At 53.4% G+C, this 25610-nt stretch overlaps 11 protein-coding genes across 11 annotated transcripts; 4 read left to right on the forward strand and 7 right to left on the reverse strand.

Moving 5' to 3' along the window:
• Window positions 1-28: 28 nt before the first annotated feature.
• On the reverse strand, window positions 29-1220 carry PUNSTDRAFT_140643 (uncharacterized protein). Its single transcript, XM_007379181.1, has 2 exons — window positions 788-1220; window positions 29-725 (listed from the first exon to the last, which is right to left on the reverse strand). The coding sequence occupies exons 1-2, from the start codon at window positions 1127-1129 to the stop codon at window positions 321-323; spliced, it is 747 nt and encodes a 248-aa protein (XP_007379243.1). The 5' UTR covers window positions 1130-1220; the 3' UTR covers window positions 29-320.
• Window positions 1221-1242: 22 nt separating this feature from the next.
• Window positions 1243-1850, forward strand: PUNSTDRAFT_117851 (uncharacterized protein). Its single transcript, XM_007379182.1, has one exon. It carries the CDS (start codon window positions 1463-1465, stop codon window positions 1676-1678), a length of 216 nt encoding a protein of 71 aa, XP_007379244.1. The 5' UTR covers window positions 1243-1462; the 3' UTR covers window positions 1679-1850.
• A 485-nt stretch (window positions 1851-2335) lies between these two features.
• PUNSTDRAFT_96099 (DUF726-domain-containing protein) lies at window positions 2336-6226 on the reverse strand. Its single transcript, XM_007379183.1, has 6 exons — window positions 5562-6226; window positions 4916-5512; window positions 4595-4865; window positions 4323-4540; window positions 3750-4267; window positions 2336-3697 (listed from the first exon to the last, which is right to left on the reverse strand). Exons 1-6 carry the CDS (start codon window positions 6109-6111, stop codon window positions 2705-2707), a joined length of 3147 nt encoding a protein of 1048 aa, XP_007379245.1. The 5' UTR covers window positions 6112-6226; the 3' UTR covers window positions 2336-2704.
• A 226-nt stretch (window positions 6227-6452) lies between these two features.
• Window positions 6453-8541, reverse strand: PUNSTDRAFT_117853 (natural resistance-associated macrophage protein; the record flags this gene model as incomplete). The annotated part of the gene is made up of 8 exons (XM_007379184.1): window positions 6453-6940; window positions 6988-7100; window positions 7152-7261; window positions 7314-7768; window positions 7816-8102; window positions 8157-8193; window positions 8249-8345; window positions 8402-8541. The coding sequence occupies 8 exons, from the start codon at window positions 8539-8541 to the stop codon at window positions 6500-6502; spliced, it is 1680 nt and encodes a 559-aa protein (XP_007379246.1). The 3' UTR covers window positions 6453-6499.
• A 1973-nt stretch (window positions 8542-10514) lies between these two features.
• PUNSTDRAFT_59158 (COX5A-domain-containing protein) lies at window positions 10515-10904 on the forward strand (the record flags this gene model as incomplete). Its single annotated transcript, XM_007379185.1, has 1 exon — window positions 10515-10904. The coding sequence occupies one exon, from the start codon at window positions 10515-10517 to the stop codon at window positions 10902-10904; it is 390 nt and encodes a 129-aa protein (XP_007379247.1).
• Window positions 10905-13090: 2186 nt separating this feature from the next.
• Window positions 13091-17161, reverse strand: PUNSTDRAFT_49151 (uncharacterized protein). The gene is made up of 16 exons (XM_007379186.1): window positions 17062-17161; window positions 16968-17007; window positions 16512-16915; window positions 16048-16463; window positions 15672-15997; window positions 15508-15619; window positions 14439-15456; window positions 14283-14383; window positions 14163-14224; window positions 14132-14137; window positions 13972-14044; window positions 13886-13924; window positions 13530-13832; window positions 13315-13470; window positions 13217-13263; window positions 13091-13160 (listed from the first exon to the last, which is right to left on the reverse strand). The coding sequence occupies exons 1-7, from the start codon at window positions 17062-17064 to the stop codon at window positions 15162-15164; spliced, it is 1596 nt and encodes a 531-aa protein (XP_007379248.1). The 5' UTR covers window positions 17065-17161; the 3' UTR covers window positions 13091-13160; window positions 13217-13263; window positions 13315-13470; window positions 13530-13832; window positions 13886-13924; window positions 13972-14044; window positions 14132-14137; window positions 14163-14224; window positions 14283-14383; window positions 14439-15161.
• An 87-nt stretch (window positions 17162-17248) lies between these two features.
• PUNSTDRAFT_49153 (signal recognition particle SRP9/SRP14 subunit) lies at window positions 17249-18526 on the forward strand. Its single transcript, XM_007379187.1, has 5 exons — window positions 17249-17302; window positions 17356-17428; window positions 17485-17588; window positions 17651-17971; window positions 18018-18526. The coding sequence occupies exons 1-4, from the start codon at window positions 17273-17275 to the stop codon at window positions 17930-17932; spliced, it is 489 nt and encodes a 162-aa protein (XP_007379249.1). The 5' UTR covers window positions 17249-17272; the 3' UTR covers window positions 17933-17971; window positions 18018-18526.
• Window positions 18527-18600: 74 nt separating this feature from the next.
• Window positions 18601-19286, forward strand: PUNSTDRAFT_41579 (thioredoxin-like protein; the record flags this gene model as incomplete). The annotated part of the gene is made up of 2 exons (XM_007379188.1): window positions 18601-18735; window positions 18798-19286. 2 exons carry the CDS (start codon window positions 18601-18603, stop codon window positions 19284-19286), a joined length of 624 nt encoding a protein of 207 aa, XP_007379250.1.
• A 422-nt stretch (window positions 19287-19708) lies between these two features.
• On the reverse strand, window positions 19709-21065 carry PUNSTDRAFT_110445 (voltage-gated potassium channel beta-2 subunit; the record flags this gene model as incomplete). The annotated part of the gene is made up of 7 exons (XM_007379189.1): window positions 19709-19753; window positions 19808-20001; window positions 20059-20197; window positions 20253-20416; window positions 20468-20858; window positions 20908-20971; window positions 21028-21065. The coding sequence occupies 7 exons, from the start codon at window positions 21063-21065 to the stop codon at window positions 19709-19711; spliced, it is 1035 nt and encodes a 344-aa protein (XP_007379251.1).
• Window positions 21066-21773: 708 nt separating this feature from the next.
• PUNSTDRAFT_110446 (uncharacterized protein) lies at window positions 21774-22807 on the reverse strand (the record flags this gene model as incomplete). Its single annotated transcript, XM_007379190.1, has 5 exons — window positions 21774-21852; window positions 21905-22095; window positions 22154-22430; window positions 22484-22582; window positions 22644-22807. 5 exons carry the CDS (start codon window positions 22805-22807, stop codon window positions 21774-21776), a joined length of 810 nt encoding a protein of 269 aa, XP_007379252.1.
• A 1381-nt stretch (window positions 22808-24188) lies between these two features.
• On the reverse strand, window positions 24189-25366 carry PUNSTDRAFT_129976 (GroES-like protein; the record flags this gene model as incomplete). The annotated part of the gene is made up of 5 exons (XM_007379191.1): window positions 24189-24330; window positions 24395-24581; window positions 24645-24750; window positions 24804-25166; window positions 25229-25366. 5 exons carry the CDS (start codon window positions 25364-25366, stop codon window positions 24189-24191), a joined length of 936 nt encoding a protein of 311 aa, XP_007379253.1.
• Window positions 25367-25610: the final 244 nt, after the last annotated feature.

Raw genomic sequence — 25610 nt, forward strand, 5'->3', positions numbered from 1 at the left:
CCGCCTGAATGGTATCGTCGTGGGTCATGATTCCCTGTCGCGGTATAATAAGATTGCAGTGGTGGTACAAATGCGGTCCCTTCCGGGTTCGTCGAAAAGCGTCACGATAAGAGAGAAAGGCTTGGCAAGCCTGAGATGCATGAGACAGAGCAAGACGCATCTAAGCATGCTATGTGCATGCGAGCGCGTGGGGGTGTCGCGGGATAGTCTAGCGATGCCGGATATGCGCATGGAAAAGGGCGAAAATGTGCATGCAATCCAAAGGTCCGAGGTATACAGAGAGAGAGAGAGACCGTCATTGCCCGTCCATAGGCATGGAATCAGAATCCACCCAGACAGCCGTCGAGGCCGGGCGATGAGAAGGAGGAAGTGGTGGTCTCCCCGAATTTTGGCATACGTTTCAGTTTGGGGCCGGGCGTCGAGCTCCGTTTGCGCCCCGAGCGCTCCTTACCAGGCGCGGTGGGAGGATGCGGGAGGAAGGTGAGAGCGTCGCCGAGAGTGACGTTATCCTGCGGCGTTATGCCAGGAGGGTATATCGGCGGAGACATCGGCCCCGAAGAAAATTGATGAAAGGCACGAGGAGGCATGTTTCTCGACCTGGGATCCGGCGGGGTGGTTACAGGCGAATCGTCCGACTCCGACGAAACGTCGAGGACAAGCGGTGGAGGATCATACGCAGGAGGCGTCGTGCCCGCGGATTCTATGTGGCAAGCCTCGTACGCGCGCTAAGCACCGCGAAGGCATGAGACTCAGGTGTCCGAGACAGCGCCAAGGTCATGATACATACGGGGTGGAAATACGACCCCTTCGGCACATCCCTGCCGGTCCTCCGACATCGCTGCTCCTTGTAATCGCGCTCGTGACGATCCGGGAGAGCGCACACGTTCGGGGAGACGTGTATCGGGGCACGGTCATACTGATATGGCGAATACGTGACTTGGGCACAGCTGAGCTTGGGCGTCGGCGGGAAACGGACGTGGGAGGAGTTGACGGCGTTGTTGGAACAGGTTGCGAACGGGAAGGGATTATTACTGCCGTCCGACTCTGACGACTCCGACGAGTCAGAAGAATCCTGCTTGAGGATGGGTCGGGGGCGAGGTGATCGTGAACTTGAGCTGGCGGGCTGCATCGAACGTTGACAGAGGATGGGCGGGGTAACGTAGAGGATGTGGAAGTAGCGTATAGACGGTAGGCACGGAGGGCAAGGGCTTGCGTTGGGCGTCGGACACGGCACTCGGGCAGGGCGTGCGTCCGAGGGAGAGATTTATAGCATCAAGTCGGAGTGGCGGGCCTTGAACAGGATATTGACGGCGATGGTAGCCACCGAGCAGCCTGTGCCGTCCGTTTGATTTCCGACAGTCGCCGCCGGCCCGTCCCGGCAACCTGTGCTACCGCGACCCCTGCCAGGTCACAGACCTTGGAGCCTGCGCGTGCCTTGCTTTGCTTGCACGCCGGCCGTACCATGGCGCTCCAACGCCCCAGTGTCCTTGAAGGTAGCGCTCAGCCTTCTATTTCATTGTCGAGCAGGCCACCTGGTACCGGTGCGGCCAGTAGCCAAACCGACCGCTTCTATCAAATACCGTTCCTCGCGCCTGATCTGACGGCCGGAGAGGACCCCCAGTCGTTCTATCATGCAACACTCTGCTACCAGCCACCGCGCTACCCGCATCCGGCGTAATCCGTTTGTCCCGTGAAAGAAAGGCAGCAGATGCTTTTTGCAATTGACGGCAGTAGTATGTGGAGCAGTTGGCACCAGGGTACACGCCCGGTGCCGGCGTCGCGTGTCCGTCGCCAGCTGCCATATGCGAACGCACAGGCAGGAGAAAATCATGCGTGTTTGCAGCGGAAGCCATCATACCAACGAGCGCACGCCACGGAACGTCGTCATTCGCATCGCGAACAACGCCCGTTGCCCGTGGTTGGCCCGGGGATGCGCATCGCCCGATCTCGTCTCGAGACCACGCGCCGTTAGAGCGATGGTAACGATCCAGGTAGCTGACGAATGTCAAACGCCAGCCATTAGCGTCGCATCGCGCTATCTTGCGTGTGTGCGCGCACTTGTCTCACACATTCGTCCGCTGGGCGTTTGGGAAGGTCGAAGTCGACGCGAGAGAAAGCTCGAGACGCGAGACACGCCTAAGTACGCAAAGGGGCGTGCCATCTTTGCAGGGGTCCGCTTGCCCTCGCCACTAACTCCGATCGGAAGTCGGATCGATAGATACAACTTTTGCGCGATAGAACCGCCGTCTGCGTTTCACCCTGTTCGTCACCGCACTCTGCGTTCAGACGGACAAGCAAACAAATGCAGGGGGCGACGCGCGTGAGACAGAATGCGGGAAAACATAAAATGATGTCAGTTCAGAGCTGATCTACAAACAATCGCAGTCATCAGCTAGAGAATTCCTTGTTAATGCGTACAGAAGAAGATCAGAGGATAGTGAGTATGCAGAAGGTTGTGGAAGAGCCGCGAGAGAGTACATGTAATGTGATTCGAAGTTAGGAACGCGGGCAGATATCCTGCGCCTCGTGCTGTCATGAGGGATGCACCGTCGCAAGCGAAGATTTCTACGGAGCCTCCATGAGACCTGAACGCTTGATGCAGGAGGGCAGTCGTCAGTCGATGGTTACATCGAGGGCGAAGGACTGTCTTCGTGGGTTCTGTGCTTGTGATCAAGATTTGAGGTGCGGGATAAATGGTTGACGATTATGACCACGGGTTGGCGGCAAAACTGTCGGCGCGAGGTTTTTGGCTTCCAAGAGTATTACTCCACGGGTCAAGATCCCCGTGGCTTCCGCCTGTGTTGATCGTGATTGTCCCGTCCGAGCCCCCGAATGACGATGCTTTTCCTGCTACGCGGAACGGATCCGAGGATACATTAGTTCGACCGGGCAGATACGATGTTCCAGGTGACGAGGCAGGAGCATCGTCCGTGGGGTCGCTGAAGGGATTCACAAACCCGCCGCCGTAAAGTTGGTCCGGCACCGGCTGCTCTGCTTGAGCACTCCAGGGGGCGCCGAAGGTTAACCGTGGACCCGGCAGGTTCCTTCGGGATGAATCTTCCAGCTCATGCCCAAGCGATGACGTCACTTCTTCGTCCTCGTCAACAAACATCGACTTCGAGAGCATCGAAGGTAAATCTGTCTGTGACGTAGTGCCGACAGCAGTCGGTCTTGATGAACGACCTAGCGATGATGGGCTCGACGGTACAACGTCCTGGAGTGGCGGTGGTGCGGATTCCGACCTTTCCATGTCGCGTCGCATATATGGAATGGCATACATATCCTGTTGAGGAAGCTTGATAGCCCCTTCATTCGAATCCTCTTTCCCTATCGCAGCTTTGATAGCGTGGATATCAAACCCTGCATGGGCAGGGGGCAAATGCGAAGCTTCAGCAGTCTTCGGTGTCACCTCGCCGATGTCACCGGAAGATTCCTCGACGCGGGCATCCGCGGGACCCGGAGCGGCGATAGCGACGTTTACAGGTTTCTCCTCGCGAGGGGGCAGCTCGTCTTCCGCTGGCTCCTCCTGAACAACGGAGCTCTTCCTCCTAAACGACGGGAAACTTGATGCGGAAGGCGGCCGTGATGCGGTGCCTATGGGTGGCTTGGACTTCTTGCCTTTGCTACCAAACCATCTTCTCTTCTTGGGGGCTTCCTCCTCTCTCACCACGATACGCTCCTCTTCAAAGTCGGGTTCCTGTGTGGATGACATCAGTGACCGGAGCCTTTCCGTTCTACACAAGATTTACCTCTGGTTCGTCGAAGTAATCTGAGGTAACTGGGAATCCAAGGGAGTCGAGGATGAGCGGCATGAACGCGCGATAACTCATGTGCCCGGCTACTTTATCTGTGACGTCCACATTCTCAAGTCCTGGAACACCCTGTACCGGGCGCAGGCCCGCCACTGTGTTCAACCCTCCACTTGTCGCCCTGAAGAGGTAGTTGAGAACCCAATCATTACGGGCGTAGCCGTTGACGAAACGCCCGGCCACCGCTGAGCGGGCTGCGTGCCATGTTGACGTGGATGCGGTGACTGTAGTCCCCATGATGAAGACGTCTTGTACAATACCGTAGGCCTTCTGGCGAGCTAGCTCAAGAAGCGCGTAGAATATCACTCTGGAGCCGAGTGAAAAGCCGATGAGGGTTACGGGTCGTACTCCGAGATGACGTTGAATGAGAACGTCGGCGAGAACACCCCCCGCAGCTTTGGCACGGTCGAGGGCATTGCTCCAAGGGTTATCAATCAGGTACCCAAGTTTCGTCAAGACTGCAGATGAAGGGAAGATAGTTAGACAAGTTGGGCCTATCCCTGGCTGACTTACTGATTGGCCACTGTAGTGCACTCATAAGAGCTGTCATCACTGTCGCCTGCAACGCAGTTTGTGCGAGTTGCGACAGCACCTCGCTCGTCAAAATCTTGAGAGCGTCGCCCGTTTCACGGATCATCTCCGGCTCCCAGAGGACGCTGAAGACGTCCCCGACCACGGGGTCAAGGACGCTGTACGGAAGCCTGGGGTCATCTTGCAAACCTGTAAGGAATCTGACAGATTCAATCGTTAGCGTCTCACCCGATCACCTCGGACAGGGGACTCACCCGGGCACCGTTAGAATACAGTTAACCCGCTTGTTGTTATGCAAAGGAAGTATGTCGAACGTCCGTACAAGTCGCGTGCGTCGTGCCATGCCACGAGCGGCTATCCCAGATCCTGTGAGGACCCCGCCGGTAGTAATAACGGCGGCACCACCCGCGCCGCCAAGGAATGCTGTGGTACCCGAAATACCAACTGTCGTCAAAGCAGCACCTAGGCCTGCGCCAATCACAGGCGCGAGCAACCCGGCGGACAAGCCAATAACGAGACCTCCCCCTCCATCGTAGACTCAGTAAAGAAATCGACAAGAACAATGAGAGTCTTACCTAACGTCGCTAGTCCCATCATCATGTATCGTCGTTTCTTGGACGACTTCTGTCTACCCTCGATGACCTCTTGCTGTTCAAGCTTCTCGACGCCTTCTTGGATTTCCAAAGCTTCTGTTACCCTCCTCTCGAATTTGGCCAAATCGAGCCAACCAAGGCCCAATTTGAGCGCAATGGTTTCCAGCAGCACTCGCGATCGTGCATCATAGACTGAATCCGCGATCAATAGGAGAAACAAGTCGCAAAGAACGGTCCATCGGATATCGAGGGTAACATTGGCATCAGCAGCCGACAGAGATGTACTGACGCCGGGAATAACGGTGGTGGATGTTTCCTCAAGGACTCGAGTGGTTGTCTGAAACTGCTTCACGGTGGATGTCTCCGGGGTTTTAGGGTACGGTGAAGTCGGGGTGTATGGCGGCGGGGCCGCTATGTCTTCAGACTCATGTAGCGCACGTAGCCGCTCCTCTTCAGCTTGACGTTTCGCCTCCGCTGGATCATATTCCGGATTGGCCACAGTATGGGTAGTCATGAGAGCGGGGACGAGATCCATCGGTTGCACACCGTGTTGGGCCAGGCTCTCAATCATCTTCTGTTCTGCCGCTACAGTTCAGCGAGTCACTGAAGGAAACAAACGGGATTTCACCTTCAGTAGCAATTTCCATATGATAGTATAACCGACCCATGATCTTGAGCGACCACAACTCGAGGCCCTGTATCGCGTCTTTCAGCTGCTTGCTGTTCGCATCCTTTAGCCTCTGTGCCATCTCCCGAGTCGTGAGTGAGCAAAGGCCAACATAAGCAATGCGTTGCGCCTCGGTAAGCAGGTCTTTAGTCGCTTGCATCTGACTGAGAGGGGTCATAGCCTTGTCCTCGTCAAAGAGATACTTGGTCCGCAAGTGCACCTCATCGTTCTCATCCTCTTCGGTCGCACGTAGTCGTGTATATTCGCTCTCGTTCTGGTCCACTTTCTTTCGCCATTCGCTGCCCTGGAAGTCTACGTCTTCAACATCCCCAGTAGCGTTGCTTGTGCCCGCATCAGTCTTCTTTGCGGCGGCGACATATTTATATTTCTTCTGGTCTTCTTCATCTAGGCCCCCAGCAAACTCATCGCTTTCACGCACGACAGGCATATCTTGCCAGCCTTCGTCGTCATCATCGAAGATGTCGAGGGCGGCCTCAGACGCAGGAGCCATGAGTCCTACTCGTCCTCACGAAGGCCCCAGGATCTTCCGCCACGGAGTAAGGCGTGTCCAAGATGAGGAATAACAGTTGAACGCGTAGTGTAGGTTCAGATGCCGAGAGGGAGCTCAGCAGCTGTGCGCGCGAGGTATGGAAGTCCAGAGGAAGGTCAGGATCCGGAGGAACCGTACTCCTGTCACGCTGGGAGTGGGTGACGCTGATCGTGCCGCTTCCTCGCACATACTCGCAGTTGAGCCATTTAAGGCTCGAGCGAACGCCCAACATGGATGTCTTCTGATCCAGAGATATAGGTGGTACGACAACATGATATAAGGATGTTCCATGCGTGAAGTCGCTAGCCCGAGGTTGCGACAGTATACATAATATAAGTTAAACATTCGACTAAGTTCCTTGCCCCAGCGCCAAAGCAACGATAACATACACATTCGCAATGACGATGACGAACCAGATAGCGTAACCCAAGCAGGTGATGACTTTTCCGCTGCTGAAATCAACCCATCGTTCTGTCTCCTCTGAGCCATCGACAGACATATTCTCCGGGTGCTGTACCGCACCTAGGCTGGCTGCAGACCGAGCAGATAAGGAAGCGGAGTCCATCGAAGGGGGATCGACAATCAGGCCCAGCGGCTCCCCTCGTACTTGCATCACTTCCTTCGATGACGTGAGCCAGACGAGAGGGAAAGTGATGAAAGGAAGAACCATCGACAGGGTGACCTGCGATATGACGAGCAGGGTGTTGATACCACCGCGCCCAACGGCCAGAGCCACAATCATAGATGGAATCAGTCCGAGGAGACGGGTGATTAACCGTCGCAAGACGGGCTAGTCATGAATGAATATCTGCCGAACCAGCATTTGGGTTGACGCACTGAAATCTTCCAATGTATAAAGCCTTCGCTGACCACTTGTCCGCCCAAGGTAGCGACTATACTGGCACTTTGCCCGGCACAAAGCAAAGCAATGGCGAAAAGAGTAGCTGCAGCTGGCTCAAACATTCAACAGGAGGACTAGACGCCATGATCCGGAAGCTTACGTTTGCCAATAACATCGCGGATCACGCTGTGTGCATCAAAGAGGCTAGCTGCGTCTGCGCTTCTACTCATGCCACCATAGAAGAACACGGCGGACGAAAGAACGAGTATTCTATGCGGGACAAACATGAAGACGTGCAAAGATTGACGAAATCGATGCTCACAATGAGTTGATGCATACAGCGAGTCCCACCAGGCTGATGACGACGTTGACGATGCCATGGTAGAGGTGGGCTCGGACGAATTCATACGAATTGTTCTTATGCTCCGCGTGACACTTCGGTTTGTCAGAGGAGTCGATAGCTCCCATATGAAATGCCGATGAGCAAGTGTCTGCAAGCGTCTTCAGGGTCCTCGTTCGCGGTACGGCACGATGTATGGGCAAGTCCTCGATTGCTAGCTCCGCAGGGGGTGAGATACAGGCCCTGTCTTGAGTGGCTAGGGCTGAGCCAAGGAAGAGACTGTGAGGCATGACGGTAGCACCGAGCACGCCAACGGATGTATATAGGCCTCCAGACTTGAAGAGGGTCTTTGAGGGTAGAAACCCGTCGAACGCTTTCGCCCAATCGACATTGGTCCTTCCAATAACGATTGCGATGCAAATCAATATGCCACAGACCTGATAAAATGTAAGATCTGTTATGTTCCTAGATGGATGGAGCGTACCAAGAGACCGATAAGGATTTCGAAACTCTTCACTGGCTTGCTCCGTAAAGGATCGCTCAGTAGCAGTAAAAATATCACGTCCGTGGCTGTTAACAGAACTGCTGTCCAAAGCGGGATACTGGGGAACAGTAACACGATGGCGATTGCGGATCCCAGGAGCTCGGCTAGATCCGTACTGATGATGGCCACCTCCGACAGGGCGTACAGAGGATAGAGCAAGCACCAACGGTAGAGTCGGGTGCGTTTCGGACGATTGTGAAGTAGCAACCGGCAATGAGACGCAAGATCTACACGGTTTGAATCGATTAGCAAACAAGAGTGTGGCGGTAAAAGACACTCACCCATCCCGGTCACGCATCCTAGTTTGTTGGCCTGGATCTGTCGATATACACGGGGTATAGTGTGCGTACGCGTTGACTGCGTCGAGACTTACCTGCCAGAAAACCGCAATAAGCCCGGCTACAAGCACTACGAAAAGCAACTTGTAGCCATACTGGCTACCGGCTTGCAAATCCACTCCCCAGTTTCCCCTGGTATAGTCCAGATTGATCAGACTGTCGAAATGTCCTGAGTTTATTTCACTCACGGATCGAAGTATGCTACCGCGCAGACTATGCCAAGTCCCATGTGTTTTGCAGCATGCTGGGCAACGGTGTTCGTGGCCGCGCTGAGGCGCCTTTTCAGGGGGGAGGTCTTGGCCTCAACGGAAACCTCTGGCTGCAACATGGGGGGCACCGGCGGCGACCAGGTCGAGTACCCAGCGGACGGGACCCTCCATGGTTATGAGGCAGAGGAGTGAACCGGTTCTGTGGTATAACGCGGCAATTCTGAGGACGTGAGCCCAGGGGAATGGGTCACAGTGACAAGCCTTCACCAAGCAAGTGGTTGACCGGGAACGCCGTTCATGCATGCAGCCACATTGAACACGCAGTCCAATGCACTCAGTTGCTATTTACATGCACCGAAGCACATACGGAGTAGCACTCTTCACTAGCGTTACAAACAGGACAGCGAGATACAACGGGCGATACTTTGTTCAATGAACCTGTTGCAAGCGCCCATGAGCTATGCCTTGCACCATGCGAACAATGCATGAGTATGTAGGACAAAAATAGGATGAGAAAGACGCCAATCCCAGCGAATGCGCTAGGGGCGATGTGTGCGTTGCGGAAGGGAATCGACCGTGCGTGTGACCCGGTTTGTCTTCATGCGAAATATCGTCAGAGACGTGGCCTAACGGTCGGATTGAACGCTGGCCGTCCGCACGACGATCACCACAGGTCGGCCATGTGCGGAAGGCGAAAGAGCTGAGCGCGAGGAACGGCTCGGCCGAGATACAGGAAACCACTGCTCGACGTCCGAGTGTTGCAACCTAGGAACAAACCCTCGACACCGGTTTAACAAGGTTTCTGGCTTGCAGCACTTCCAAGTACGCTTCAGGTCCATGCAACTTGTCGTTTCCATCAGCATACCCTGATCCGAGCACGGTGTACATTGCTGCGTTGGACTTCGACGCAAGTCCGGCGTGAGGCTAAGACAGCTAGGGTCGTCTGGAGAAAAAACGGCGACAGAAGACCTGTCGGGAGTCGCAAGAGTGATGATCACCGACGGCACGACGAACGAGGTTCCGCTTGCGGGATCAATCACTTGTTCCCTTGGGCTTCCTCCTGTCGATTTATTGTGAGATCCGCATTGCATGATCTGTTCATCCGAGTCCTGCAAAATATGATCTCAGTCTCCGTTGAAACAAAAGAGTCAGACTCGTACATGCGTCCTGGGTAGCCCAGTAGTCTGGTCGGTGGTGCACGGCGCGGTTATGTGGATGCAAGCGATGTCGACTACAGGCGCATTCGTCTTGTTGCCTCCATATTTCCCATCTGAACGGCGCACACCGAGTATGTCGTTCTATTATGCGTGAGCACTCGCACACACAGGACTACCGGAAACACACCATGTCCTGTGCCTCCAAAGGGAAACATAGTTCCTGGCTCTTGAGGAAGCACAGGGCATTAGACGACAACCGTCTCATGACTTTAAGAAGGAGCGTTTTTGGCTTCTTCATGCGCTGCCTACGCGAAGAATCCGAGGACATTGTCGGTGCCTGTTTGGGCCACTGCCAAGATGTCGGCCATTCGTTGAATGAACAAACCAGCGAACTACATACCCTGACATATTGAGCAGACCGTTGCCTCTCCGTGGGTCTCCGTTGAGGAACTTCTGAGCATGGATTCTTTGCGAAGATATCATAAAACTGGTAGCTTTCTGTGGATTTCGTAGATGGCTGTCGGCGAAGATGGAGGCCTGTGTGTTGTAGCATGTTCGTGTAAAAGGGTATAGCGTTCGTCGTCAATGCTTGGTGTTCGCGCCTGCAGAGCCTTGCAGACCGAACGCGAGCGCATTATGGTATGGCAGGGACTTGACGTGGTTGGACAGCTGGCGGCAGCGGTTGATAAACAGCTCAATGTGGTGCTGAACCCATGCCGTATAACCAGTTGTAGCAGCCTCACAGGCCCTCGTCGTCACTACGGCAGTCAGATTGCACAGCGCAAATACCATCAGTACTGGACAGACGTTGTGCGGTCGAGGTCAGAGCGAGACTCTTGTACGCGAGTCTGAACCGGCTCACTCCGAAGCCACTAAATTCAACCCTGCCCCTCTCCCCCTTCATCCCCAGCGTCGCCAGCCAATCGTTGCCCTACATGTTACGCACTCGTATGCTCGTTGCCGCTGTGCGAGCCCGTCCTGCATCTCGCACTCCCCACGTCCTCACCCAGCTCACTCAAGTCCGTCACTCCTCGGGCGAGCATGGCCAGGAGACGTTTGAGGCCTTTACCGAGCGCTACGTCAACTTCTTCCAAAACGCGCAGGACCTTTTCGAGGTCCAGCGTGGCCTGAACAATTGCTTCTCGCATGACTTGGTTCCCGCCCCTACCGTCTGCGAAGCCGCACTCCGCGCTGCCCGACGCGTAGACGACTACGCGACTGCTGTTCGCGTTTTCGAGGGTATCCGGGAGAAAGTGGAGAACAAGAAACAATACCAGGCCTACCTTGACGAGTTAAAAGGCGTTCGGGAGGAGCTTGGTCAGTGACATGCACATCATCACCATTTTGGACACTCAATTTCGTGGCGTACAGGCATTGACACCAAGGAGGAGTTGTATCCCTCTTCCTCGTGACGGACGTTATACAATGTCAGGCTTTTGGTGACCTTCGCCCATCTCGCTCCTCCCGGACTTACGATGCCTTTCAGCAGTCGCGATTCCCGCTGGTGATGGCCCGAGCTTAGAGCAATGTATTCCATGGCTTCATACACCTGTCCTTGCCGAACTTAGTCGCTCCGAACATGTAGACCAAGGACTGGCGACACCAATCAATCTATGTCATGAGTCAACGAGAGACGGCTGCCATAGTTATGATGCTTCTAAAAGTCTTGAGAGGTATGCGGTCTGTCATGGCATGAACAGGAGCGAAGTCCACCAAATCAACACGGAGAGGCGCCGTTCTCCAGTCGCGATCGATGACCGAGTATCCATACGCACAGAATGTCGACATATGATGGACGCGCGGAAGGCCGTTTGCACAGCAAGGATAATCAAACAACGCGCTTGCTCGGTCTCATAACTTCATCTAGCATGCTGAGAAACGAGTGATAACGACAATACATGCATGCTCCATAATATTGACGTAGAGCCTCGGAGTGCCGGGACAGACAGGGTGAAGAGGGCGAAACCACTATTTCAGCTTCTTCTTGCTGTACGAAATGTAAGCCGTTAGCGGAGAAAGCGGTATCAATGATAGGTTTTGTACTGACGGACGAAGCTGCGATGAGTGGCCACACGATCGCTTGCGGCAGTTGGTGGCACGAGGGGGAAGACGTGCGTAGCACTTGCGGCAGATCTGCTTGTCGCAGTTGTACTTGGACGCGAGCACCTTCAAGGAGGGCTCGATGATACCACCACGAAGGCTAGAATGTCGTTGGCAGTCAGTCATCCGCGCCAGACGCACTCCAAGGTGTGTCCGTACCGGAGAACCAAGTGCAGAGTCGACTCCTTTTGAATGTTGTAATCACTCAGGGTGCGGCCGTCTTCAAGCTGCTTGCCAGCAAAGATGAGACGCTGCTGATCCGGAGGAATGCTGTAACATCAAATTAGTACGGCCTCAACATGCTTCGGTTGGATATGTACCCCTCCTTGTCCTGGATCTTGGCCTTAACATTGTCGATGGTGTCGGAAGACTCCACCTCAAGGGTGATCGTCTTCCCCGTGAGGGTCTTGACGAAAATCTGCATCTGAAAGTTAAGAACAGACGGGATGAGCAACGGAATTGGCGTCTACAGGCGGCCCACCGCTTACGGTGGTGAGTAAGAAGGGCGTGAGAGCGTGAGAACCAGCGCTGTACAGTTTTGCTGAGGTGGCGTCGGCGGTCAGACACCTGGTCGCTCTGACCGTTCATCCTAACCATGGTGGACATGTACTAGCTTCCCTAATTCGACGCTTTCAGGACGATGGCCTGCATACGACGTGGGAAGCATGCCTAGACAATCTATATTCCCGTTGCAAAGTGAAGCTCACTGTACGTCAACACTCGTCTTGCCGCATTGCACTACTCCTTGGGATGAAACATCTTCGTAAAACTCAGCTCACTTCGATGCCAAAGGCATGAGAGAAGAACGCGATATCCATTCTGAATACACCTCATCCTGGCTTAACAGTGATACCGGGACACTGACAGCTTCTCCTTGAAGGGGCCCATGCGACGGCAGTACTTGTACGACCAATGTCCATTCAAACGTGATCGGCTGGTTAATCAACGAGTCACACATACGATACTTGTACTATCAATGGACGACGCCACGGACTGTCCCGTTCATATATAACCCTTCAGCCTATGTCCATCAAGCATTGTACGGCCGGCTGTTCAAGCAATCACAGCTATCGGCGTTGCGTTGTGACCGGCGTTACTGAGAACACGACTAAAAATAGCATAGCACATTCTTGCCATTCCTCACAATATAACCATTCATGTTATAACGATTCATGTCATCCTCGAACGCTCAATCTCAGTCAGAGGCGCGTGTTGCGTGCTTCTAGTCCATCAGACTGAATTCTTGGTCACAACCAGCCGCAGGTTACCAGGACACACATGGCAAGGCAGTGAGCACTGAGAGCACGGAAGCAACCCGCCGCGCCTCTTAGCCCCTAAGTATATGAACGGCAGTTCCTCGCCGTCGCTATGCACGTTTCAACCCTGTCTCGTTTCCCTTGCGGGTAGGCTTGGAAAAGCTACTAGCCATGGCGGACTTCAATTTGGTCGACGTCGCCGGATGGGAGTACGACCTGCATTCGGTCGGCGGTCTTGCCTGGCTTATCTCTGCGGTGGTGATGACGCTAATATCTTCTAGGTCTATTCTGCGTATCTTGGCCATTTTCAGCTCCATAACATCCCGTGGTGAGTATTGTAAATGTATAAAGACCGCAACACCGCTTAAACCTATGTCAGGTATGAGCGGTCTTGGGGTCACCTTTTCGAATCGTTCGACGCTTTTCTCGGTTTCAACTGGCCCGTGGTGATTGTCACCGACTCCGCAACTTGTAGAGGGCACGTCGTCACTCGCTTAGGATCAATAGGCGCTTTCGTGAAGATGATCAAGACAAGGTCGGTGTGCTAATTAATGTGACAGAAACTTTGCAGGCTCAAGTCGTGGATACTATTAGATTCGGAGAAACCCTTCCAAACGTCAATAATATACTCCAAGTTGATCCATTCGAAACGTCGCAACGACCGCTTCGACATGTCGCGGATATGGCCACGTATCGGAAACTGCACGCGACACTGCACGCAGCGACGCTGAACGCCTTGAAAGTGCGCGTCCGAAGCGGTGACCCAAAAGCTATCCGAGATCTTTGGGGAAAGCGAGACAAAACCTTTATGGCAATTGATTTCGAATGGTCCGAGCGAAACGCGGCTACTATTCTCGAATGGGGATATGCCGCAATTCGTTGCGGCCACTTGGACGCGTTAGTCATCCTTATGTTCCGTGAAGACTCGCATGACGGAGCTGGATGTACAGTGTAGGGGTATGGCCTCCTTCGCCGGATCAGAACTACCGGTTTGTATCATGCGTTTGTTGACCGATCCAGGCTGAAGAAGGTACAGAAAAGGTCATTACATCGTGGCAGAACATGCAGACAAGATTGTCAACAAACATTGCCCTACTCATCCGTGGGAGGTACGTCTACTGTTTACATTGTATACGAGCATGCTCCTCTTATCGCAGATACGTAGTATGCGGTAAGCCCTAGACAAGCATGCATGCGATGCAGGTCGCCCTCAGATAAGCTTTCTAGTTTGGAGACAGCCAGGTTGTGCCAAAAGCAAACCTCCGAACTATTGTAGGCGCGCATATCAGGTATTGTATGTGACTAATGTGTGGCTATAGATCGCTCATATGATTACACAAATTGCAGCAGTCTGGCCAGTCCGGACTCCGATACGGTACCTAATACACTGGTCCTGGTTGGGCATGGGGTGCAAAATGACCTGCAACGTTTAGAGGAGATGAAGATTAGTGAGCCATCCAGTGGATCATCGCGGACCACGCAAAAACCACCTTTGATTTTCAGAACTTCCGCATAATATGCTGGTGATAGACACGTCGACCTTCGAACGCCAACTATTCGGAACGGCGCACCGTGCGCCCATGCAAGACGCCAAGACAGGCCAGCCTCGGATTCCGGGTTCAACACTATCGTTCGAGAACCTGCTCAGGTCGCTCCAGGTGGAACCTTCAAGGATGTGTGCGCTGCATAATGCCGGGAATGACGCCTTCATGTGCCTGGTAGCCATGCAGATGCTCCTCGATCCCGACGGCACAAAACTGCCCACACCCCGCGTCATACAATCTTCGTTGAGGGCTTCTAGTCGGAGCCCCCTCCCCTCGCTGGGCATGGCCATCCCTTCTGTATCGGCAGCTTCCTACGGTGTCTATCTCACCCCGTCACCTTCGCATTCTCCCATGGACGGCAGCCCGAGAAACTCTTCTTACTTCACAGGACCAAGTGCTTCTGCAAGACGAAAGAGTTGGGTGCCCGATGAACTAGGCACGCGACGCAATTCGGCGTATGACAAGTTGGAAACTGCGACTCGGAATTTGACATTGAAATAGCACAGATGTATACATTTTGGTAGGCATTAGTTTCAGAATGATAGTTTTCGCATACCTACTTTCATCGTGCTTCGTTCGCACTCCGCTAGATGCCATGTCCAATGACGATACAGTTTCGATTGTTAAACAGAATGCATATGAAACACCAGACAAGGAAGCCGACCACGCGAAAGAGCGAGCTCTAGGCCACGATATATTCCTCGGATGATAGGATTGTGTCTTGCGAAAATGTTTCTTCTGCTCCGGTGCCTGCGTGATGGGCAGAAACGACTTGAACGCCAGCCATGCTTCCCTCCGCGACGAATGCAACCTTGACAGGGAAGAACGCATCTACATCGTCACCACCTACGCTAAATTCCAGAGAGCCCGAGCGTTCATCAGCAGTGACGAGCGGAATAGACCAATCGAGAGAATGCGTCGAGGCATTCAGGGTCCAGGTGCCGGAGTGCGAGGATACAGTCGGATAGGATCCGGCTCTGTGCAAGTCGTCATGTGGCGCCGAAGTCATTGATGATCACAAAGCTTACGGTAGAGGTATGGAGATCAGAACATCATGAAGGGATAGAACATCGTTTTCCAGTTCATATTCAATGTTGACATCGCAGGTACCATCGTTCGACGGGGTGGGCCAACAGTTGACTGTGGGCTTATTCAACGCGCGATGCTGATGTGGGCTTGACCAGATGCTTACTTGACAATGGCACGAGGCTCTCGTCCCGACCGGTGTAGCGCCATCTGAGAACTTCTAGAGCTCTATTTACAGGGAACGACTTCGACGGATCTTTGAGGGCAATCGTTCGATCGGTTCCAGGTTCACCAAACTTCGCCACGTTGGGGTGCTGCTTGAATTGCAAGTCCGCTCCAAAATCAGTCGTAGCGGGGGCGAGAGTAAGCTTGATCTTCGCCCGCGACGCCTCAGCAACCGTCAAGTTCATATCACCCTTGAGCTCCAACGAGGTCAAGCCGCCCTCTCGCATGAGAGAGGCGGAGATTTGTTCTTTGATGGCGATGTGTATGCTACACAGAGGTCAGACAGTGTAGACACCGGCTAGAATCGAGGAACCGACCTGTCAGGAGTGACTGGCGGGATACTGCCGCGGTAACCTTTCGGGCGGGCAAGATCAGCTTGCGCGGAAGGAAGGGGGGTGCCTGGCGCAGAAGGCACCGGGCTTTCCGATTCATGAATTTCACCGCCTAACGCGTCCGCTAGCTGATCTTTCTTCTTCGCGCCGAGTTTCATACCACTGCCCTTGAAGGCAGGGGGGCGCAAGCTTGAAGGCGCGGGCGAAGAGTTCCGCGCAGGCGTGACCGTTTCGGGTACGTCGAATCGTTGTGGAACAGGGGAGTAGCCAGTAACACCGCCGCCCATGCCCATATAACTTCCTCCTCCCCCGCCTTGTGCACGACGTTGCTGTTCGCGCCGCTGCATCTCCAGTTGTTTGGCGCGGCGCTTGAGTTCTTCCTTTGCCTCCGCCTCTTTGTTCTATCGACGGTTTCAGAGTGGCTTCGTAAGCAAGCAGAAGATAAATACCCTGGCGATAATCTCCTGGATCTTTTCCTCATGGCTCTCCATTTCAAGAATGCTTCGAACTTGCATGAGGTTGACGCCCTCCTTGTATCCAAGGCTGACCACCTCATCAAAGGCTCCAAGTAGCTCGAAGCTGTTCTTCAAAATTTCCCGTTCATCAGCGCTTCTGCAGAGATCGGAGACGATGCGCGCGAATAAGTGCAGGGTGTCGATGTCTTGCAAGATATTGGATGCTTTGTTTGTAATCAAGACGATATAGAGATCCTCCAATGGTTGATAAACATATCGAACGTCCGATGTTTCGACTGTTGTATGCTGTGTACCAATGGGGATGAGTTTCGGGAATGACGCAAGGAGCGATTCAATCCGCATCCGTGCCATGTCCCGGAATTGGCGCGAAATAACGGCTTCAATATGCTTCAGGAGTTGTTCGCTCATGAAGCAGAATATATAACGCACCTTTTCCACCTTTGGTGCATATTGAGGCGGCGAGAACGACCTAATGACCAAGTTGTGTTCGTGTTGCACGCATCACACGCGAGGGTAAACTAACCATAGCAGGTTTTGTGGGCGCAACGTTGACGTCTGATACGCGGGCAAAGTTCAGTCTTTAGGCTTCGTCGAGGGACCTGAGCGGGCGAGGGACGAAGTACAGACCTACGTGGAGGTGATCAGAACGCGTTACTACATGCTGTGGCGAAGCGGCTACCGTCGATGGCTGTGTCTTCAGCCCCTTGACCGTGCACTCCGTCAGCGCCTGAACTATGCCAACTCAACTGGTAGATCAGGATACTGTGCGCTAACCAATCTGCAAACTGATGCACTAGATAACAAGCTGCTCCTTTAGTTCCTTCGGCAGCTGGATGCTCTGTTCAAACAGTCCGTGGAACACGGCACAGTATGGCTCACCCATAAGCGGCGTGAGTTGATATACAATGTCCCAAATGCATCCATCTCTGATCGCCGTCGTGCATAGTGAAGTATGATCTTGTTAATGCGCCCGATGTTCCGGAATATGCCAATGAATACCCGTGCCTTCTTCGGGCGTCTAACGGGAAGGACATCAAGTTCGAGACACGAGTACGTGTATGGGTTCAGCGGCGTTTCCTTACATCTCACTGTCTGCCGTACCAATCCGATAGATAGAACCTGGCCAATTGCCTAGATTCCATGCAGCATATGGCTCACTACTGAAGGCCTCGATGACCACTCTGCGCAAACGAGACAAGAAACGAGAGAAACAAAAGGCTGAAGAGTTGTTGAAGAAGAAGAAACGATTGACAAACCCAATACCCATCGAAGGACCCAAGCGTGGTAACAATAGGAAGAAACGACAGCGTAGGATGAAAGCTGCCGCAAAGCAGGAGAACATGCGGAAGAAAGTAGAAGAGAGGGAGGAAGCAAAAAAGGCTCAGCGCGCGTAGCCGTTTTACTGTTTTCATGGACATATGGTCCCTGTCATGGTGAGTAACCTTCGTTTATTGTTGTGCGATGATTGATCTCAGGTAGCTGCCGATCAGTGTCGTAAGCTCTGTTGATCATATTCATCGGGGGAGCTCTTCCCGGGAATGTTCGCTGGTAACACTTTGATCAGACAAACACGCGCGGACTCTCTATCCAAACCATCCGGAAAGGGCCCGTTACCAACGGGTGCAGGGTGTATGGCCGTAGCTTCGCTGCAGTCTGATCGATGGACCCAGTCGGGTCCTCCTCGACTTTGTCGTATACCAAAGCCCTTCAAGATGGGCATTCAAGTTCCGAAGCAAGGTTGCTAGTGGCCCCGATAGCAAAATACCATAAACCAAATTCTCAGCCACGGGAGACTGAGATTGCAATTGTCAGACAACGATGACATTTAATCGGTCTTTCGCGCATTTCTGGGGGGCACCGGGTTTGCATACAGTGCTTACTCCTCACCATGCATTCCATGCAGTGCGTATGTGTGAGAAACCGATGAGACAGCGTTGGGAAGGATCGTGGAGCTGATGAGTAATGGCTGAAAGATGGACAAGACTTATATAGAACCCTCTTGCGGAACCGATCTTGTCACTGCACATCTACATCGAGTACGCCCTCGAGACGCCTGTCGAAAATGAACGCCGCGACGAGAGCAATAAAGATTGATATCATATCTGACACGGTCTGCCCGTTTTGCTTCCTTGGGAAACGCAAGCTTGAGAAGGCTATCGCGGCATATCGAACGACGGATGACAAGCGTCCTATTTCGGTGGGGGATCTAAACAACCACGGTCACTACAAGATGCTAACATACTTGAACTATCGACACAGATACGATGGCACCCATACAATCTCGATCCCACGTTGACAAAGTCGATTAATAAGCGGGAGATGTACGCTGCGAAGTTTGGACCCCAGCGTGCGGAAGGCATAATCAACATGATGACCCAGAGAGGGAAGGAAGAAGGCATCAACTTCTCTTACGGGGGCATGCGTGGACCTACGTTGGACTCGCATCGCTTGATCGACCTAGCCTACGACGAAGGCGGAGAGTCTCTGCAGAACACCGTTGTGGAAAGCCTGTTCAAGGCATACTTCGAGGAAGAATTGGATATCGCCGATCTGCAGGTGCTGGCTGACCGTGCCGCAGCGTGCGGTATGGATGCCGGCAAGGTAAAGACATTCCTGGAGTCGAGCGAACGAAGGGACAAGATCCAGAAGGAAATCGCCGCTGCAAGTCGGCGAGGAATTCAGGGTGTTCCACACTTCACCTTCAACGACAGGCACGAGTTGCACCCTTCTTCCTTGGTGATCGCTTGATTGATTGTTTCTGTAGTCGCGAAATCTCGGGTGCTCAGGATCCTGAGACGTTCTTGCACGTCTTACGAGTGGAATGCTGAGAACACCTATCTACAAATCCAATACGAACGGTCTGCGGGAGATATATAGGTTGGATTTCTGTCATACCGTGACATTGCCTGCGAGATGTTGTTGATGAACTATGGTACAAGTCGACGAGCGGTCCGCCTGTTCGTCAATCTATGAAGTTCGATAGTATTGCCCGAAGCCTTGTATGAGAGGGCCAAGCGTGACGTGTCCAAGACAGGATCGATTGGTATGCCTACCTCAAGTTCATACATCATACCGGTAAATTCGTCCGGCAACTTCGGATAACGCAACCTACAATTTACTGCTAGTACATTATGAAAGACGTTTCATTTCGGTCAATAAGTGCCTGCAGCTCACGACCTGCCAAACTTATCAAGAGCTGGACGGCCTGTCGGAATCTGTATAACCTAGGTCATTGCATTGCCATACGCGCACTGCGCTTAATCACTCACAACAGGGGTTGGCTTATTCTCCAGGATAGCGTCGATCTTATCCAGGACCTCCGGAGTTAACTTGGGCAGCACGTCCAGGGCCTTGAGGTTGTCCAGGACCTGCTCGGGCTTGGTAGCGCCCAAAATGACAGTCGACGTGTTTGGATTTATGGCGACCCAGGCGAGGGCCAGGTGCGCAACCTTGCAGTTGAGCTCTATAAGGCCAGAAAACAGTCATCCCTGACGTCGATGATAGACATGGCTCTACCGACCGTTTTCCGCCAAAGCCGTCAACTTCTTAACCTTTTCAATTTTAGCTCGACCCTCTTCGGCATTGAACGAGTCCAGGGTTTGCTTGAAGAAGTCGGCGTGCGTAGCGAAGCGGGATCCCTCCGGAATTCCGTCGTTGTACTGTGGGCAGAGTCGTCAATGGGTGTAACCGCAGTCAATGCCATGATATTCTTGCCTTTCCGGTTAGCACACCGCTTGCAAGAGCACTCCATACTGTAGTACCGATGTTGTACTTCTTGTAGAGAGGAGCATACTCCTTTTCGGGCCGCTCGCGATGAAGCATGTGGTGTTGGCACTGCTCCGCAATCGGTGCAATGAGGCCGTACTTGTCAGCGACATCTGCACAGAAGATGAGTAAGAGGGTTGCGGCAGGTGATCATCCATACGTACGGTAAGCTTCCTCAATCTCCATGGCACTCCATTCGGAGGTCGCCCAGTAGAACGCCCAGCCTTGATTAATCACCCAATTGAACGCCCGTACGATTTCTTCCATTGGGACAGTGTTGTCCGGGCGGTGCGCAAAGATGACATCAACGTAGTCCAGCTGAAGACGTTCCAACGACGCCTTCGTGCCTTCGATGATGTGTTTTCTGGACAGGCCCTTGTCGTTGGGACCCTGGGCGGTACCAAAGAAGATCTTCGTGGTGATTATGAGGTCCGAGCGTTTCCATCCGAGCTCCTTGATCACGCGCCCCATCTCAATTTCGGACTGGCCGGCGGCGTAGCCCTCCGCGGTATCGAACATGTTAATTCCGTTTTCGAACGCGACTTTCATGATATCCTTGGGACTGTAAGATCGACGATCGGCATGGGCATAGATGTCCACTCACTTTGACCGGGTCGCCCTTGACCGTACCGCCCAGGGTCAACCATCCGCCCAGGGAGAACAGCGGGCTGCATTGTGGCTTCAGTCGAATGTCCGCCAGTAGTCATTAGAGCGAGAGCCATACACTCGGAGGCCAGAGGCTCCCAACTGCCTGAAAGGCATACCCTTCGTGTCGTACTTGGCGGACATAGTGTTCAGCAAGCGAGCGTATGTGGTGAGCGTGCACTGGGACAACGCTTTCTTAAGAACGAGATGTTGGGCTTCGCACTAGACGGAGCTCCGGCGTTGCATGTTTATCTAGGATTGGATGACGTCGCTCGATCGATAGTCAGCAGCCAGAATACTGGTCTGAGTAATCACACTGCGCGCGTCCTTCACGAATCCATCGCGCTGCGGGAGCGGGCTTTCAGTGGGAAGGAAAGCCTTGTTTTGATATTTAGAATGCCGTCAAGCCGATTCAGCACGCTCTACTGACAGAAATAGTCGGTCATGGAACGCAACGGATTTCTTAATCCAGCGGGTCCGTAGTATCTAAGTCGGAGCAGAGCACTCCTACGGCTTCGACGCGACGACCGACTCCCGTCGGCGTGTGAGGGCGATGTGCCATCGTCCGGGTATGCACAACGCGAGGCTCGAGCAACTGCGTGGCCGGAACTGCTCAGTCGACAATGCAGGGAAGCCAGCGTAAGACCGTATTCACATTGACGGCATGCATGTGGTACTTTTGCCGACTTTTGCCGACTTCTACCTGGGGAAGAAGCCCTGCCGCACGGGATATCGGGTGCACTGCACTGTGTAGGCTGACTTCATCTAGAATCGATTTATCGAGACACTGCATAGCTAACATTTGTGACCTCACGGATTAGCGGTTCAGCGGTCGCCCTGAGTCAGGCTCGTTAAGTACTGTTCCATGCCTTCCCCCTCGAGCTTCCAAGTCGGCCGTGAAATCCTATAGTGAACGTCGGGGGTATGGCAAGACGATGTACATGGCAAGAGCGTACCTGAACGGATCTCCCAAGCGAGCATAGGAAATGTCCCCAAGCCTCGACACTGGTTGTAATTTCGCAGGATCGACCAAGCCTTTTTCGTTAAGCACGTCTTGCCGTACGTGAATACACTTGACAAGGCCCAAAATAAGGTTGCAAGTTGTCTGTCCGGATTCTGGGTGAACTATCTCGACATTTTGAAACAACTGCGCGACGGCTCGTGAGTAATTCAAGATGATCATGTCAGCGAAGCGGGCAACTCACCTCGCATTCCATGCTGAACGCGCTCTCTCGTACTCGTGCCGGTTTAACGTGCACACTCGGCTCCTTCGTTAAGCCGCTCAGCGGCCATTCGCTCACCGTCTCCGGGGCCTCGACCGAGGAGACGTTCGCGTTTTCGACGAATGGCTCGCTGATGATGTTTACTGTGAAGCCCTTGGTTGCCGCAATGTTACGCGCTGTATCCTTCGCTTTCCCTGGACCTGCTTTGGCGATGGATACCGAGATAACAGGCGGATAGTGGGTCACCATGTTGAACCAGCTTGAAATCCCGCCTCAGTGGATGCGTTCGGTACTTGGCCGAGATGCACGAACCTGAACGGTGCCAGGTTCTCTACACCGTCTTCGGATATCGAGGACACGAAGGCAATCGGACGTGGAATGATCCCACTGATCATCAATTGGTACACCTTCCTGGTAGGCGTTCATGAGCATTTGACAACGCGTGCGGCGAGGCGTAAAGGGGAGGGCATACGGAACCTCCTCCACGGCAGGATCAACGGTCTTCCATCCGTGCTTCTCGCCTTCGAGCCATTCGCTGCCCCGAGCTGTCTCCGATACCTTTTGACCCAAAGACCAGTTGGGATTCGGAGGCTCGGTATATTTCGAGACGAAAGCCGCGTCGAATGGTGCGGTCATCGATATCCCTTGGGAACCGGTGGATGTTGAAGACGCAGGGTCAATTGATGTTGAGCGGGGGTTTCGCTGATACTACCACCCGATAAGTAGGAAAAGCGAATGACGGACGGGACGCCGGTGCTCGTGGAAGGTAGCAATCCATATAAGTGCTGATCATGCTGATCCATAATAAGATACTGCTTCGTCGATAGCTGACAATTGCGCTTGCAGCGGAGGCCGGAACGACAACCCCATATGGAGCTCGCTTTTTACACAGCCCCTTGGGATAAACCAACCCGACTTCTCAAGCAAGGTCTGCTAAAGTTTGATCTCAAGAACTTCTACACGATAGTTTCCTTCGAGCGTAGGCCTTGCGAGCCATGCATGAGTATCAGGAGAGCGGTAAGGCCATCGGCAAGGTGACCTTCGACATCCCCGATATCATTGAATAGCATGGTTGCTACCGTGGAGTCGCCATACTATATGAGATCGTCTCTTCGGCCAGATGGTCGAATCGGCCAGTCACTGACACGTCACATCTCCGCGCTGATGTCCCATCAGAAACTTTGGTACTCCGCTCGGGGTGGCCGACTCGTCCTCGACAGACGATTTTTCGTACGATGTCTGAAGCTCACGTTCTATTATGAAGGATGTAAGCTACAGTAACAGCAACAATTTACAGCTAGCCGTGAGTAAGAACATAATCTGAATGAGTATCGTGGTGATTAAGAGTCAAGGTCGTCAACAAGCATGTTTGAATCAGAACTCCCCGGGCAATCATGCGAGGCTTCATCAGATGTTGGGTCGAGAGATGTCAGATGCGATGTGGAATCGGGGCAGGCTCTTTGCGCAGAGCGTCGGGAAGACTTGAAAAGGCCTGCAAACCGGTTGAGCTTGCTCTCGAACAGCGAGTCTGTCGTACTTTGATGCTGTCGTCCAATTCGGATAGTGTGTGCTCCGCTGCGTTTCTGGGTTCGATCTGCACCCATTGGCAGAGCAATACTACTGACATGAAAATGAGTGAATACTTGTCTGTCGTCGCGTTGCCTGACGCGTTGCGACGCGTTCAGTGTTTGAACTCCGGCCGGCTGTCATCCGGCATTGTCGGCACCACATCACACAGCGTGACTCGACCGACATTGTCTACCTCAACTTTGAGCAGTGTAACTCGCTCTATTATGCTCTCAAAACAATTGAAAACACAGTATATTGGGACAGTCAAAGAATGAAGTCGAACTGTGCCGTGGAACGTGAGATATAGCAGGGTGGCCGATTCGACGATGTGGCCGAAGTGATGATCTCATATAGTATGGAAACCTCTGGCACCTAGCCGGCGTGTATAGTGAATTAAACGCGACTACGTCCAGGCTTGCCACCGCGTGCGATAGCAATATCATCATGGTCAACACGGGGCACTGAGCGTCTTTCTTTCACCAACAATGCTGTGAATGAGGCCCCTCTCAATCGCCTCTTTCAGCTGTGCCAGCATACTGCCTTGAGACTCGACGTCGAACCCGCTCACGGCCTTGCAGAACATAAATTCCCTGATTTCGTACATCGAAAGGCTCAGTCTATCGATGGGATCTCGGGGTAGCATGCGAGACGTACCAGTGGAAGGACAATGCACGACTGAACGCCTCCACGCTTTCGAACCCAAGGGGCTTATCACATTCGACGATCGAGCCAATACGTCCGCGCGGGCGCATGACAGCGGTCAACTGTTGCACATACTTCGGGGTGTCATAGCAGATAAAGGCCAACGAAGGCACGAGACCAAGTCGTTTTAGCTGAGGGCCTGGAGAATGTCGGCATGACATCAGTCACAGCAGTCGTTGGCGGAACGGAGCATAGCGTATACCAAGCAAATTGTGGTGATTGATGACATGCGTTGCGCCCATCTTCTTCGACCATTCCACGCTCTCATCTCTGGAGGCGGTCACAACCACGTTTTGAATGCCAAATACCTGTCCACGGAGATAGCATTAGGATGCATTGCCCTCGGGACACGGACACGTACATTGCGAGCCAACTGCGTCGCGATTGAACCCACTCCACCCGCGCCGTTCACAATGATGAGCGTTTCATCACGCTTTGGCCGCGAGAACGGCTTCAAGTTGAAGTTCTCCTCGAGCATCTCCCATGCCGTGAGGGCAGCAAGCGGCAGCGCAGCGCTCTCGGCCCAATCCCATTCCCGCGGCTTCAGGCTGACCACACGCGAGTCCACGACGGTGAATTGAGCGTTGCTTCCCGCCCTTCCCAGAGCACCGGAGAACATGACTTCATCTCCTGGCCTGAACTTGGCCGATAACGAGGCCTCTTCGACGATGCCGGCAGCATCGAAACCTAAGATAGGATTAGAAGCGAATGCGCCTCGCCTGATCTGCGCAAAATACAGAGGAATCAGCGATCATCGGTAACAGCAAGGATCACCCGCTCTCATACCTTCGTATCCACCGGGTTCAGTGCACATGCCTTCAATCTGACCAAAACATCGAACTCGGATTGAAGTGCAGGAATGGCGACATCGGCGAGCTCTAGCACCTCGCTTCCGCCAGAGGACCTCATGCATATAGCTTTCATTGTGCCCGTCATATCGTGACTCAGGGTGTATAGCCAGGGGCCAGGGGATTGAGGTACTTGTAAAGCTCTGGCGATCGGCTGCCGTGCTAGGTATCTATATATAGCCGGGCCATCGCACAGGTTCCAAGACGTCATGCATGATGATATGGATTCACTCCAGATTCCCCACGGATGGGAAGAAGGTGGTAGGTCCAAATGAACAGGGTGAGAATCATCGGCCACTGCAGTGGCATTCGAAAATTGA

Source organism: Punctularia strigosozonata, assembly GCF_000264995.1.
Source record: "Punctularia strigosozonata HHB-11173 SS5 unplaced genomic scaffold PUNSTscaffold_1, whole genome shotgun sequence".
Lineage (NCBI taxonomy): Eukaryota > Fungi > Basidiomycota > Agaricomycetes > Corticiales > Punctulariaceae > Punctularia > Punctularia strigosozonata.